Here is a 16,414-nt window from a genome sequence, read left to right on the forward strand (position 1 = left end):
GTGTAGGCCGCCTCGCTATGAGAGGAATAGCAACTGTTTTCCAAACGGAAATTTGTGCCATTCTGAAAGTAAAAGAATGGATAATTGCGAGGAGATGGAGCGGGAAATAGATTGGAGTATTTAGTGCCAGTCAGGCTGCAAGGTACTGCCTTTGTTCACTTCCTTTACGACGAAGTGCAGCATCAAACTAAATATGCCAGTTGAGAGGGTATCACCTTGTTTTACACCAGTTTCAATAGAGAAAGAATCTGTTGTGTCACTTTTGCTTTTTTTATTTGTGAACGTTGCGCTAATGGACCTTATTAGTTTGGCTGGTATTCCAAGAATTAGCAGTACATAAATGCGGTACTTACATTAATTTAATTTTGATAACATTTTTTAAGCTACTTTTTTCCTCTTTCTAATGAAAACGACATAAAATAGTCATATGTGGAGGAAGTAGAGGATTAATTTCTTAAAAAAAAAAATTCCCACTATATTAAATTTGTTGAACATATTATTCAACCCTGGTTTTCGCCCTCACCTAAGCTGTGTTGACCAAGCCAACACACTTCGGATTATAGTAGAACAATCAGCTGAGTGGCGCTCCCCGCTCTACATGCTGTTCCTTGACTTTAGGAAGGCATTCGACACTATCAAACGAGAGTCTATATGGCTAGCAGAAAGGGAGTTCCCGCCAAGATAATCCGCCTCATGAAAGCCCTCTACGAGAACTCCGAACTGGCAGTGCTTCATAAAGGCGATATAAGCGATCCATTCACTACGAACTCAGGCGTAAGGCAAGGTTGTCCCCTGTCACCCCTTCTCTTTGCCATCGTCCTTGATGACGTCATGAGCCAACTCACACTGCACAAAATAGGCATTGTATGGAGTTGCACCAGACATCTTGAGGACTTGAACTACACCAATGACATCTGCCTCCTCTCTCACAAACTCTCTAATATGCAAGTGAAGGCGGAGAAACTAGTCGCGCTGGCCAAGGCCATGCAAGTTAACCACAATAACGCAAGGCAGATATTGGTTGACGGATGCCCGGTGGAATTTGTCGAATGGTGGAGCAGATGAAGATGTCAACTGTAGGCTAAACAAAGCAAGGGCGGCATTCGGGCGAAGGCATACGGTATGGGGGAGTTCGCAAATCTCCAGGCACACTAAACTACGAATATTCGGCTTATGCGTGAAGTCCGTATTTTTGTACGGAAGCGAAACATGGCTGGTCTCTAACACCATCACACAGAGGCTACAATTCTTCATCAACAAATGTCTCCGCATCATCTGTAGAATATTCTGGCCGAACACCATCAGCAACGACGACCTGGGGAGATCAACGGAGCTGAGGAACCCATCCTATAGCAAATGAAATGCAGAAAGTGGCGATGGATAGGTCACACATTGAGAAAACCACCAGATAGCATCACGAGAATGGCACTGAACTGGAACCCGCAAGGGAGCAGAGGTCGCGATCGAGAAGGTCGATACTGGAGAAGGTCGTTGCTGCGCGAACTAGCAGATGCCCACATCACATGGGACGGTGCGAAAACAACCGCACAGAACCGTGTACGATTAACCCTGATTTAAGGGTCTGGTGATTTCGTATGCCCTTTAATCTTAAATAATAATAATAATTGGGGCTTACATCCTTTGTTGGGTATTTCACGGGGATCCTTTTGATATTTGTGATGTGCATCTTGATGTTTTTCTTCAAATGGAGGAGCCTGTAGTTTTATGCCAAGAAAGATAGAATATTCTATTTGGCTTGGTTTTATGCTGCCTCCGCCTGGCAGATGGTGTTTTACGAGGAGCTTTTTTAGGGCAGAAATATACTCGCTGGCCCCTCAGTGTCTGCCGACTGGCGATCACTATTTGAAAAAACTTTTCTAAAAACTTTCATGCGGGATTTCACATCCAACCCCTATCGAAAGGTCGGAATAGTCACGCACCAGCCCATTCGGCCACGGAGACTGCCTAAGAAACGATAAACTTGGAACTTGGAAACAAATCGCATCTAAACAGATGTTTTTCCGTCACCTCCTTCAGCATCAGCCTTTGTTAACTTTGTTATTTTAATTAATTTTTTCTTTTCACCACATGGTGCAGTGTATTCACTCATCCACAAATACGTATTTAGAACTCTTCCACTGGAAAAAAAATTAGTTTTAGTACACGCACTAAGTAACTAATGCATGCATAGAGATATAGTCCTAATGTAACTAGTGTAGAGACTACATCGAAAGGAGATTAGCGAACTAATTTCTCGGATGAAAAAAAAAACAAATATCAATTTAGACTTGAGGAACGAAAAAAACTCCCAAATTATACTTAGATAAATAGATACCTACATGTACGGGCATAGTTAGTGTATGTAACAACTATGCGCATATGTATGTGTAATTGTTTGCCTTAGGGAAGAATTGAAAAGATAAAAATACTAAAAACTTTACAGAAATAAGTATAGTGTAAAACATGAAACTTGTAAAACAGTGAAACTCAAAACAGTGCATGCAAAAACTATAGATTTAGTTTGTTTCAAATAAAATTAAAAAAAAAATATGGCTTCAGAGTAATTCCAGATTAATGGTATTTTACATACATGCGAGTATATTTGAAAGAAAAAATTTATATATTTTTATCAATAATATATTAGCATTAATTCGTATCTTTTAAGGGGTTAGGGGTAGTCAGAACGCCGAAAAAATGATGATTTTCCATATTTTTTTTTTTTGCTAGTCAATTGCCTTATTTCACAAATCATGTTTCGACTTGACTGTAGCAAAACTTCAAAAAAAATTAATAATTGTAAAAGTTATCGCTGTTTGTGTGGAGTCCATATCTCCATAAGTCCCTTGTATTTTATTTCACACTGATCACCAGTTCAAACATCATAGTTTTGAGAAAAACGCATTTAAAGTTGCGCTATCGATTTATGTAGAGCTATTCTTCTTCTTCTTAGCGTCACAGTCCTTGGTGAACCATTGCTTCGTTCACAGCTTCTTGCCATCGTTCTCGATTTACAGATACTTCCCTCCAACATTGCACGCGCATTTTCCTAAAATTAGCTTCTACATCTTCTAGCCACCTTTTCCTCGGGCGTCCACTTTTTCTTTCTTCAATTGGGCGAAGATCTAGTGCCTTTCTCGTTGATCGCTCCCTTGGCATTCTAGCCATATGTCCCAGTCAGTAGAGTTATAGGAATTATTTAATTACACAGGCCGACAAAATTTAACCAACATTCAGACCCAGAAACCAGACTATATATTTCCGAAGGTTTATGATGCGCTGAATCCAAATCTGGCCTCAGAATTGCTCTATTAGTTTGAGTTTTCGAGATATCCTAACCTAAAAGTGCAAAAAACCCCATTTTTGCCCATATTTGAGGTTATGTAGCCTTGCAGATGTTTTCTTTCACCAAAATTAAAGGATGGCATCTTTAAATACAAGCCTTCTTTTTTCAAATGGCGTTTTGTTTGCTCAAATATAATTTTTTTTCGCAGAGATATCGCATTTTGAAATTTTCATGTTTCGAAATTTTCCTACACCTGAAAATCGATTAAGATAACATAGACATGATATAGTCGATTCCAATCTCGGCGAAAACACCAAAATTAAGAAAAACATTTTTCTAATAGCAGTCGCCCCTTCTGCAGGCAATGGCAAACCACCGAGTGTACAATATTTCTGCCATGAAAAAGCTCCTCACAAAAATATCTGCCGTTCGGAGTCGGCTTGAAACTGTAGGTCCCTCCATTTGTGGAACAACATCAAGGCGCGCACCACAATTAGGAGGAGGAGCTCGGCCAAACACCCAAAAAGGTTGTACGCGCCAATTATATATATATATATATAATACATTTCTCTCTCTCTCTCTCTCTTATTCTCTCTCGGGTTTCTCTCTCTCTCTTATTCTCTCTCGGGTCTCTCTCTCTCTTTCTTTGTCTGCCTTGAAAGTTTCAATTCTGCTATGTGTTCGCTACACTCCAGAGTGTTCGAGCGCCCTTTGTTAATTGTTGAATAACTCGAAAAGTATTTGTCGGATTCACTTCAAATTTTCACACAATATTTTTAAGATATTATACTTTAAGAAAATGCAAAAACACAAAAATCCAATTTTTTGAAAATTCTGACTACTTCTGAGACCCCTTAAAACGCTTCTTTTTTATTTCTAACCTAAAAAATTTTTTCATCTTCATTTTATCTATTACAAGCCTTTTATCTATCTAAAAAGCATGTTTTTATTTTTCAAGCTGTAATTCTAAGAACTTCTTAATATTTATACAAAAACGCTTTCTCCACTTGCTGCTAGTGAAACACTTTCGTACACTTAAATTGTCGGAAATGTTTGTTTTCTTCCGAAAAAATTCTTTTGCTGCGTACAATTTGCTCAAATTTTCAGGGTTGAATTTATTACCAGCAAGCATTCAAGTATTTATTCATACACACTAACAAATATACGTATAAATGTATTTAAAATATAATAGAAAACAATTTGTAAGGGAAATTTGTGGAATTTATGGAATTTGTGAAAATGAATGAGACGCAAAAGTCTCATACATACATACATACATACGCATGTACAAGATCAAATATTTAAATGAAAGCGCAACATTCTCAAATGCATTGTATTTACTACTTTAAAATCATAAATTCAAACAGCTGTGAATTTTGAAATGACTTAACATACATACATAAATAAATACTTTTTTCGCAATGTTCGATTGCATATTTTGGCATTATAGCATAGTTACGTAAATTATTAAGAACTTAAATAAAGCCAACGATCTGAAGTTAAACTCACCAAACAGTCTTTTAAAGAAATCATTAAAGGAGATTATGAAATAAAATAATAAAAATAAAAAATAATCAATAAATTTGTAAAATCTCAAAACTCAAAATTTCTTCACTCTCTCTCTTCTCTCTCTCGCGGCCTCACTTACCATTCTAGGCAATGGCAGACTACTTCGAGGACATGGGTCACGAACCTACCGGCGCCGAGGGTCCTAATGATTTTGCCAAACACTATAAACGCCTACAAGTGTTGGCCATCATGAATGGCATCGACATGGAAATTGAAGTGCCGGAGGCATCAAAGCGTGCTATTGCCGCTCTACCGGAGCACGTTATTACCAAAGAGGAGGTGGCTGAGGAACTGGAATGCGCCGTTTGTAAGCAGGCTGCGGAAATCGATGAGAAATACAAGATTTTGCCATGCAAGCATGAATTTCACGAGGAGTGCGTCTTGTTGTGGCTGAAAAAGGTACGAATTGCGATATTTGTGTGACGTTTTTTTGTTGCGATTTTTCTTTAGTTTCATTTCAAATTTTCACATTTTTCAACATTTCAGGCCAATTCTTGTCCGATGTGCCGCTATGAATTAGAAACAGATGATCCAGTCTATGAGGAGTTGCGCGAGTTTCGCCAAGACGAATCCAATCGTCGCCAGCGTCAAAATTACATGATGGATTCCATGTTTTCTTAAATTCCATGCTAATGCACCTAAATTTATCAGTATATACATAAACATGTATTTTAAGTGGAAAAAGGGTGGTGGTGGGTGAGGAATGCACTTTTGGTGTGTACGCACCTGAATATTTTTGAATAAATTTCTGTTGCAAAAAATGGGGTGTTGTTTAATTTTTTTTTTGAAAGGGTAAGTTTGGTTATGGCGCCAATCAGGAAAAAGAAGAAGTTTGAAAAAGCTCAAGGCGTATTCAAGATAGTGGCCAAGGCGTTTTTCCTTAAAGGTAGTAGCACTAGACCAACAACAATGTTGTGTCCGCTTGAGTGTCAAAGCAAAGTATTGGAAAAGTAGAAAACAAGGCGAATTTATTACAGGTGACAGCAAACACATATAAGTAAAACCCTACATGTATTTGTTGTTGCGTTTGGTGCAAGCATCATGTCAAAATCGGCAAGCAAATGTAAACATACGAATGTAAACATACCAATACATACAAACAAAGCATATCATTTTGACGTAAACCATACCTACGGCGAAAAATTCAGCTGGGTGAATGCTGTCACCTTATTAAATCCACCTTGGTAGAAAACAAATAACGAATTCGCCTTGTTTCATTCTCGGCTGTCAAACACATGGACACAGCGAAAGAAAAAAATAAGTCAGCTGATTTACCGGTGCCACCTTTAATAGAATTGAAATAAATATGCGTTAATTGCTGCATAAATATTTGAAAAAAAAGTTATATTCAGTTCCATTGCAAAATTAATCGCCTTGTCGGAAGATTTATAATTTATCCACTGGAAAGGATTCAGCGACTCGCTGCTCTGTGCATAACAGAAGCGATGAAAACCACTCCAACAGCGACGCTGGAAATGATACTCAGCATGCCACCTATTGACCTTATGGCGGAAAACCTGGCGCGAGGAGGTTAGTGGCTGCTGGAGTATTCACCTGCAGAACCTTCGGGCACAGCTCTATAGGAAAGTGGAGTTCAGGTTGCACAGACTACATGTCTCCGTACTTTAATTGGGAGAGAAAGTTTCGTACTACAATTGAAGAGGAAGGATGGTACAAATGCATGAAGCCAGGCCATAGGACTTTTCACATCTACGCAGACGGCTTTAAAACTTTAGATGGAGTGGGAGCGGGCATTTACTGCTCAAAACGTACGTCTACAATATTTGACACTTATGAACTAGACAAGAGCCGCCTTTGACTGGAACCCTCAAGGAAGCCACAGATGTGGAATACCAGCGGATACCTGGGACGACTGATGGAGTCAGAAATCCGCATCATACAGCTTAGCTGAAATGAAGTTAGAGGTTAGGGATAGTCAGAATTTTCAAAAAATTGGATTTTTGTTTTTTTTTTTGCATTTTCTTAAAGTATAATATCTTAAAAATGTGAAAATTTGAAGTGAATCCGGCAATGAATTTTCGAGTTATTCAACAATTAACAACGGGCGCTCGGGCACTCTTGAGCGTTCGAGAGCAAGTAGCAAAACTTTAAATGCGTTTTTCTCAAAACTATGTTTTTTGCACTGGTGATCACTGTAAAGTAAAAACAGCTTGGTAGGTTTCAATAAAATGTATAATCAAAAACAAAAAACTCGTGCCTGATTGAAGATTTTTTTTCACAAATTTCAACTTTTTTTTAAACAATTTTTTTTTTTTTTTTTTTTGTAAGTATTTTATTTGCAATCTATCTTAATATAATGATATTCAGCAAATTAGGTCTTATAATCTAATATCAGCGGTAGTATTTGCACAGATGCAATACTACTTATAAGATTACGATATTTGTTCTAATATTTGATCTTAAATGTATTAAATTTCAATTGTACTAATGAGTTGCTTATCTTCATATAGGAACTTATGTATTTTGTTTTTTATATAGTGTTGAATAAATAATTTAATTCAGCAAAATTAGAGAAATGGCAAGTCTAAGATATGATTACGCTTCAGTCGTATTGTTTCATTACTTGAGTCTAATAAGCATATAGCATTCGTATTTACATGGTTTGACAGCCGTGCAAGATATCTGTTAATTGTCGGTTTTTTTCTCGAAAATCTGTAAAATATTTGCTGAGGCCGCCATATTGTTAATTTTGAAAATAAAGCTTAGATCAGGCGCAAGATTATCTATTAATAAAACTAATTTCTCTTGTCCGAGTGATAAATCTCCAAGGGCTTCTGATGGTCACCGCAAGTGACTTCTGGAGCTCTGAAATGGGCTCCACACAAACAGCAAAAACTTTTGCAATTATTATATATATTTTTTTTTTGAAATTTTGCTAAAGTTAAGTCGAAATATGATATATTAATGCTATGTTTTCATTTTTTCGGGTCTCTGACTACGCCTAACCCCTTAAGAGGTTCGAGCAAAACAGAGCCGAAACGAAGAAATTCGTTGTGGCCCTGTGTTCCACATTGGAACTCTAGGAATTTATGATGATGAACTAGACAGCTGCAGACAGACCAACAAGCAATGGAGTGTGTGAAGATCAAAATAAAGATTTCATCCCTCAAAATAATTTTTTTTTTATTTTTATTTTTTATTTGCGACGTCATCGTTTAAGAATAAATAAACAAGAGGAAGGGAAAATACTTGTCTGGGAAGAGGAAGAGCAAGCAAAAGTAATAGAAACTGCCAAGCACTGCGCTGCCTCAACCATCTGTGCGATCCTTCTGGCAGGAAAATGTGAAACACAGATGGCGCTCTTAACAGTTAGAAGGCGTTGTTTCTAAACAATGACAGATGGGCATTCTCACTACGCATCACTACATTCTCACTGCCCTATCAAAAATCAAAATACATAGACTAACGAAACCAACGCAAGACTGAGACTTGTCGAGGCCCTATGCTACCGAGTGGAATGAAAAAGGGGGAAAAAAACACACACACTTTCTTGCCATCGGCATGAGAACTGCATTTGGAGGTACTTTTATAATTTGTACTTTCACAATTTAACACGGGGCATTTCGTTTTCATTGGGTTATGTTATTCCAGCTGACCGAAGCCACGCAGATACCCCATTTTGGTCCATAGCAAAACCGCATGAAAGGCCCTTTTTTTTGTTTTGTGAAATATCTTTCGTTTTCATTAGTTTGTTCAATTTAAAAGTCACAAATCTTCTAATTGCAGTATTTACAAACAAGTGAACCCTCTTCCTTTTCTTTGTTGCTTCCCATTTTTTTTTGTGCATTTGTTTTGTATTATTCAAACTCATGACTCATGACGTCAGCCGGTTGTCAAAATCGAGAAAAATAACGTAGCGGATTTCGGAAGGCGCAACCTTTAGCTTCTGTATACCGTAAGTGAGACCGGGATTTGGACATATGTCCACATTCATATGTATTCTTATAGAGTTGGACGCATCATTTAAAATTTTCAAATTCATCACCCGTTTTCGAGACATTTTGGCGCTGATGTCAAAATTATTTCTGATGCCGCTCTTAACCCCTTCTCATCCAAACAATAAGCAGACTTTAAAGGAATATGTAGGTTCATTTTAGCATCGAGAATGACCATTGCAATAATTGCAAGATTTTTACCCGAGCGAAGCTACTTTTATTTTTATCAATTTCTAAGAATTTACTGTCAAAAGTATGGTCCAACTATACACATTCTCTTTAAAGAAGAAAAAACGGCACTTACGAGGGTTGCCTTTTATATTTTGGCCCCAATAATGAAATCAGTAAAATAATAATGAAAATGAGTTTATTTTATTTTTCAAAATATTCTCCTTGGACATCAATAGACTTCTGCGTTTCCTCGAAATCACAGTAAAATAATAATGAAATGAGTTTATATTATTTTTCAAAATATCCTCCTTGGACGTCAATACCCCACTGCATTCAACTGAATCAATTTTCAAAGCAGTTTTGCTACTCAGAAGTTGATACCTCCAAAACGAACTATTTAAAGGCTTCTTCAGGCGTTGAAAAACGTTGACTTCCCATTTTATTTTTGATATTCGGGAGCGAAAAGAAATCATTAAGTGCTAAATCAGGGCTGTCAGGCGAATGACCCATTCATTCAATCTCTTGAGTGCTCAAAAGCTCGCCTGTGGGAGCCGATGGGTGAGCGCTCGCATTGTTTTGCTGAAGCAAAGCGGTGGTGGATTTTCTTTAAACTTCATTTACGAAAACTTCTGACAAAGAAACTTTCTTCTGACAGACAAGGAAATTTATTTGTCTTTTCTAATTTTACTGTACACATTTAATATTTAATTGCAGATTCGTTCATTAAAAACCTGATAAATGTGGTTTTTTTAATTCCGATAACTTAAAAGCTTTTTTTTTATTTTGATACTTTAAAAGCTAAACGGAACTGAGAAAAACATCAACTAATCTCGTCGGTTTATAATAATTATCTTTTTAAATGTAAATAAGAAGTATTGGCTTTGTTTAGGTCATAAATATATAATACATATATTAATTTAAATTTTTTTTTTTTCAATTTCTTAGACATAGAACCAAGCAATACATTCACCGTTGCGTAACACCTACACTTAAATTTCAATTTACGTTCTCAAATCATATAAAAATTAGCTTTTATTTTGCGTTAACAGTATTGTAGCAATTTTTGGGATTTGCATGGCCTTCTCTAAAGGATTATATATATAATTGGCGCGTACACCCTTTTGGGGTGTTTGGCCGAGGATTAGCATAAAAAAATAAATTAATTTATTTTCGACATAAATTCGTTGCTTCGTTTTGCTCTTCGAAATTCCATAAGAATCCAATAAAATGATAAGAATGCAATAGAGGGCCAACACTATATTTAACTTATTTGATTTTTATTTAACTTATTTAATTTATATTTCACTTATTTAAGATATTATTTTATATATCTCATTATTATGTTTCTCGTTATTTAGTTTTAATTCATCTCACTAAATTCGTTTAAAATATTTTGTTTAACTTCAATGCAACTCTGCAGTCAACTTCAAGTGTTCCCTTTCCAATTTCGTTTCTAAGTAACACAATTATTGTATGTTTGTTTTTGCACACTGATTCGCATTTTCCCGTTTGCACATTCACGCCATTTATTAAATACCGTTTGTTTTTGAGTTGTGAAGTAGGAAATATTCAGATTAAATTCCAGTGCAATTCGATTTAGTGCTAAAACATGTATACGATTCCTCATGGATCGAAAAAGAACAATGCTCGCGGAATAGCGGGCGCTCCCGCAAATAGTGCATATGAAAAAATGCAAAGCTCAAGTCCGCCGGCAAAATTATTTGATCGGAAATTTGTTGCTACTGCGTTGAGGAATACACTTTGCTGTCCTAAATGTCGCAGTGAATATTCAACGAACTATGATCTCCGCATGGGCGGTAAGTTTCGCAAAAAGGCGTTCGGTGTATACTTGTTGAAAGTTCTGCCCTTTCGTTGTGGTGTTAGGCGATTGTTTGGAACGCAATCCTGTTTTCGTAGGGTTGGCAAAGGCATGGAAACAATGTTGATTGCATATACACACATGCATACATATGCACATGCATTTATGAATGTGCTGGAAAATAAAAATATGAATAAAGCAATAAATTCACTTGATAATGTAGCTAGAATGATAGAATATATTCTAGTCAGCGTCATAAAGTGGTTACATCGAAGCTGTGATGTGACCTGTGATGTGACTTTGTTGTTGTTGTGCCCATATCGTTTCACAGATCGATGTAGAGAATCGCATTCATGCCTAGTTGTTTTTGCTGTACCAGCGTACACCATTCGCCATTAATGGAGTTATCACAATGAGATCGTTGCGTTAACGTAGTTGAATAGCGTGACGTGTAAAACGTATCAGGTGCCACAATTAAAGTATTGCCGCATATAAACAAAAAAGCAACAGATGTTCTTGTCATGAAAGCAAATGTTATATTTCGTTGTGTGTAAACAGGTTTTTGTTGGTTGTGAAACCTATTATAAAATTAGTGCTTATTGAAGCGAAAGAGACGGTGGATGCGACCATAACTGCGGGATAGCACTACTTGGTAACGTCTAGCCTTTTCTTTACTCTTTCAAGATTTTATGGAAAAGATGAAGGTGCATTTGAATTGACTCAATTAGCTTAAATACCATTTATTTTCTGCATTTAATTTGATATAACAACAAAAATTTGCCGTACAGCAAAAGTAGAAAGTTGCCAGTTTTTGTGCATTCCGGTATGGCGTAAGGCACGTATGTGGCGCCTTCGACTCAAATATACAAACTATTTTGCTGTCAGTTGTTGTTGTAACAGCAAAAACATTCCCCATTTATGGAGGAGTGCTGCTAGAGTGCCAGTCCTTGGCCGAATATAAATCCAGGTCGTTCTGGTAACGTAGATCCGACTGTCATGGTCAATTACTTTGCTGAAAACACGTTTTTAATAGGCCAAATTGAAACGGGTCTGGTCAGACTTTTTCGACTTTGGACGAAAATTTAATATATTTTTATTGCTAACCTTTCACTAAGGTTCCTCGAACAGGGCGAAAAAAGGCCAGACCCGGGTGCCCAACTAAAGGTTTTAAAAGAGTCTTCTAACGGAGAATTAAAGTCGACAACACACCTATACCAACCGTAAACAACCTCGAAGTATTGGTGACCTTTGATAGTATGCTCTCCTTGGCACATATAACCGCAATTTCCACTGAGGTCCTCAATACACTAGCCGGTAGCACTTCGGGCAGGAACACACTTCCCGTAAAGGTGCTCAGCAAGCAATTCCTGCTGTGTTCCTACCGCAGGAACCACAACTACGGGCATTTGTTGAAGGCTGAGCCACCTCCAAGGCGAGACAGGGAGGCATCTCTTTAATGACACTGACGAGGTCCAGGATCGCACACATCTACTAGACCAGACAGTCTATAGATAGGCATTAAACGGGATTCATCGGGAGTCTCTTACTACTTACCTTAACACCCGCCCCCGAATGCCGCAGAGGCCACCCCTAAGGGTATTTGTTGGAGGCTGAGCCAACTCCAAGGCTAGTCAGGAGGCACCGCTTTAACTTCTATAGACAGGCATTCATCGGCAGTCTCTTACTACCTACCTAAACATCCGTCAACTGAATGCCGTCATCGGAGCCCAACCACCGTCCATCGCAGACGAAGGGGTTCAGCTGCCTCGTGAGATCCGCGTAACTAGGTACTAGGTTAATCGCCTACTTATCCAGAATCGAACCTAGGTTAGGTTAGGTTAGGTTATAATGGTTGCCCAGAGAGTAGGGCCCACTTGGACGAAATAGTTTGGTTCGTCCATTGTGATACCATTTATGGACAGAGAATGGAGAGGAAGGGAAGGGATGGGGGAGTGGTGAGTGTTTGTGGACTACGAACGGTGACTAGTCCGCGGTTGTGTTAACCTCATTATGCTGCTGATGTAGTTCATCAGATTTTTGTTGTCAACACCTGCTATATTATATCAGCAGGCGCAGAAAAAAAATGAGAACCAAGATACTTGAATCTTAGTCCCGCGAAGGCTGGGCAGCTAAGGAGCATATGCTGAGATGATTCCACCTCATCCTCCATGCAGCTGACGCAAAAGGACTCGAGTCTCACGGCATGTGTACCTCGCGGACAATGCCCCGTGATGATGCCCACGAAATTTGAGAGATGACATTTTGTCATTCCCAGGATATCCCTCGAACGCCTCCTATCCAAACGTGGCCAGAAGAACTTCGCGACCCTACACGTTCGTGTACTTGCCCAGCGTTCGCTGAGTTGGTGCATAGCCCATCCTTCCAGGAATAGAGCGCAGGTTGTCAAGGGGATCCCGATCCTCTCCTTTCGCGGGCACATTGCCTCACAGGTCCGCTGTCTGGCCAGCTCGTCGGCTTCGCAGTTTCCTGCAATGTCACTGTGACCAGGTACCCAAATTATCTTTATGTCGAAGAATTCTGATGCAATGAAAAGAGTGAGACCAGGCATTCCCTGACCAGCTTCGAATGCACCATAATAGAGCCTAGGGCCCTGATGGCCGCTTGGCTATCGGAGTAAATATTTACCTTCTTAACAGTTGTTACGCAAGTAAGTAGCCAGTCAGCTGCTTCTTTAATTGCGGCCACCTCTGCTTGGAACACACTGCAGTGATCCGGTAGCCTGAATTTGAGTTTGATGGGGAGCTCTTTGCAGAATACTCCTCCTCCAACCCTACCGTCCAACTTCGAGCCATCCGTGAACAGGTTAACGAGGCCCTGTCCCCAGGTGTTGCCCCCGGTCCACTCCTCCCTTGGTGGAATATGGGTGTAGAAAGTTCCATTTGGACTTAGCGAAGGCACACACTGGTCCGTCGACGAGGGGATGAACTCAAAGTTTCTGATTGCGGTACGAGCAGCGGCATTTCTGCCTGCGATGTCTATAGGTACCACGTTTAACATTACATTGAGCGCCAGAGTAGGAGTAGTTCGAAGCGCCCCACTGATTCCAATGAGTGCAGACCTCTGGACTCTCTCTAGCTTTTTAACTGATGTCGTCCTCTCCAGTAAGTTCCACCAGACAGTGACTCGATATAACAGAATTGGCTTTATTATGGTATTATCGAATCGAACCTAACATACTCAATATATGTCCGGTATGTGAAGGTACCACGCACGATAATAAGTACCTATTCACATGCCCTTTCCAGCCCACTCGCCTAACACGCCTCTCCCTCTGAACCCAACCTGTCGAAGCAGTACAGTTAGATGAGTTAGACGACGACGATCGGTGATTACACCGCACTAGCAGGGCTTGATGAACTACTACAAAAACAACAACAACAACCAAAAAATAAAATAAGTAATTCGTGCGTACACTTCTGTTAGGTGGCCGAGCTTCTCCTATTTATGGCAGAAATACCCTCGGAAATTTTTCAATTAAAATAAATTTAGTAAGGAGCTGACTTTGACAAGCAAGAGCATTCCTGATAACCGTAATATATAATATTTTGGTCAGTAGAATGACTTGGAATTTACCCAAATAATTGCTAAGAGGGTAAATAAACTATTTGTTGGTTGTTGTAGCAGTAACAACAACAACTATTTGTTGGTTTATATGATTGGTTTCATTGAATACCTGAAGTCTTTCATATATGTATATACATAAATACGATTGGGTCACCGATTGGGAATCGCCAAACTTCATAAGCTGCAGTTTTATCGTTGAGTTCTACTTACGACCAGGGCTTTAGAACAATACAAAAACATGAAAACAGTGAAATAGTGTTTGTCGTATTACAACCAAAAACCATTTACTTATGAAAATACATATATTCCTGTATTATTTATTATTTATTTTTAACAACCCTCTCTACTTTTTTCAGATGCTCACGTCAAGAGCAATCGCCCGTTCCTACTCACCTGCGGACATAATATGTGCGAAAATTGTATTTATCAAAATCACCAGAATCTCGTTTGTAGCGTTTGTCAGAATCCAATCATTATCGACAAAGGCAATCCGCCGTCCACATCACTCAGTTGCACTGCAGTGCAACAACAACAACGCCACCACATTCAACAGCGACATGAAAATTTCAATGTACGCGATTTCTTTTACATGAATTTCTTTTTGATTGGTGCATTGAATCATTTGCGTTTCTATCGCCGTGAGAGCTCGGCAAATAACTCATTAACGATATCTTGCCATAGTCCAACACCACTGTCCACCGCCAGTGGTAAGCTTGCACTAGCTCCTGGTGTACAGGCACAGCCACAAGCGGCTAGCGTGCGTTGTTCGGAGTGTGAGCTACAGCCAGCAGCGGGATTGTGTCGTCAATGTAAAGTTTATTATTGTCGCATTTGCTATGACACTATACATATGTACGGTAAGGCCCTGAAGCGGCATTCGTTCGTCGCGCTCGGCAATGGACGGAATGCAGGCGGCAGAGATTTAAAAGTACTGCGTCCAGGGCGCTGTCGTCAACATGGCAATATTACGGATCGCTATTGCCGCACATGCAAATCGGTTTGTTGCAGTACGTGTTTTATGACAAACCATCATGGCCATCGCTGGACAGCGTTGGGAATTGAGGTGTGTGTGTGTGTGTGTTAGTGAAGAGGAGTTTTGCTAATGTAGTGATTGATGTCATTAATTATTTATGTCTGTTATTTAAATAAATTGTTGTTTTTTTTTGTTTCATATTGTAGAATGAAAATATGCGAGGTGAAATAGAAAACATTTTGGAATCAGTGAAAATGTCGCGCGAAAGTTTGCGGAAAGCACAGAAGGTAAGTAGCAAATCTAATGCCTTCCTCCGACAATAAATTTTACATACCGGAACAACTCGGATTTGAATCCGGGCAAGGACTGTCAATTCAGCAGCATTTCCAAAAAGTTTTGGCGAATGTGTTTTGCTGTTACGACTAGAACAGCGTAACTAAGGAATATTTGTGATGAAATCAAAGTTTTGAAAAGTAGGTAACTGTTAAACAAGCCCTTTAAAAAATTGAGGAAAAAAATTGGGAATTGCAATTGAGGCGTTAACTGTTACAACAAGTATTACTACGAAATAACAGTAAAATTTATTTAAAATATACATAGGCGTGTGACAAAATAAGCAACAAAAACACTACCTTGCAAAATCGATTTATTTTATTCTAAAGGGTGATCAATTTCGAGGTATCGGATTTTAAATTGAAATAAAACAACGAAAATGCTGTAATAATTGATTGGGCAATCTTCATTATTTTTGTGTACAACCATTTATGACATTTATTTTTTTAAATAATTCCTTTCAAATGTTGGTCGCAACTGTGCCGTACTTCGGCCATCCCTAAGCACCAATTTTGAGCGACTCGCTGGAGGGCTTCGCTCGGTATCTCGTGAATAACTCTGGTAATGTTGGAAGCCAATACCTCAATCGAAGATGGTTTATCCGCAATGCATTTAGACTAAACATACCCCCACATATAAAAGTCCAAAGGTTTGATATCACACGTTCTTGGTGGCCAATCTATTGGTCTGAGACGAGAGATTAATTGCTCACCGAAACGACGACA

General features: G+C 38.8%; 2 protein-coding genes across 3 annotated transcripts in view; both read left to right on the top strand.

The window, feature by feature from the left end:
- Window positions 1–5,600, top strand: part of LOC128855655 (E3 ubiquitin-protein ligase RNF181 homolog) — a 133,653-nt gene extending 128,053 nt beyond the window's left edge. Inside the window, exons 3-4 of one of the 2 annotated variants that reach the window (XM_054090734.1) lie at window positions 4,940–5,251; window positions 5,339–5,599. In XM_054090734.1, the coding sequence (XP_053946709.1) occupies window positions 4,943–5,251; window positions 5,339–5,473 (444 nt within the window). In that variant the 5' untranslated portion in view covers window positions 4,940–4,942 and the 3' untranslated portion in view covers window positions 5,474–5,599. Of the gene's footprint in view, window positions 1–4,939; window positions 5,252–5,338 lie in introns of those variants that run through there. The other variant, XM_054090733.1, reaches the window with a different exon arrangement.
- Window positions 5,601–10,468: 4,868 nt separating this feature from the next.
- Window positions 10,469–15,694, top strand: LOC128855656 (uncharacterized). Its single transcript, XM_054090736.1, has 3 exons — window positions 10,469–10,796; window positions 14,740–15,446; window positions 15,563–15,694. The coding sequence occupies exons 1-3, from the start codon at window positions 10,589–10,591 to the stop codon at window positions 15,677–15,679; spliced, it is 1,032 nt and encodes a 343-aa protein (XP_053946711.1). The 5' UTR covers window positions 10,469–10,588; the 3' UTR covers window positions 15,680–15,694.
- The last annotated feature ends 720 nt before the right edge of the window (window positions 15,695–16,414 follow it).

This window comes from Anastrepha ludens, chromosome 2 (genome assembly GCF_028408465.1).
Source record: "Anastrepha ludens isolate Willacy chromosome 2, idAnaLude1.1, whole genome shotgun sequence".
In the NCBI taxonomy this organism is placed as follows: Eukaryota; Metazoa; Arthropoda; class Insecta; order Diptera; family Tephritidae; genus Anastrepha; species Anastrepha ludens.

Bases quoted from the DNA above. Each gene is read 5' to 3' on its own strand.
- LOC128855656 (XM_054090736.1), top strand. From the start codon at position 10,589: ATGTATACGATTCCTCATGGATCGAAAAAGAACAATGCTCGCGGAATA. The intron at 10,797-14,739 runs GTAAGTTTCGCA...TACTTTTTTCAG, and splicing joins CTATGATCTCCGCATGGGCG to ATGCTCACGTCAAGAGCAAT. The intron at 15,447-15,562 runs GTGTGTGTGTGT...TTCATATTGTAG, and splicing joins GGACAGCGTTGGGAATTGAG to AATGAAAATATGCGAGGTGA.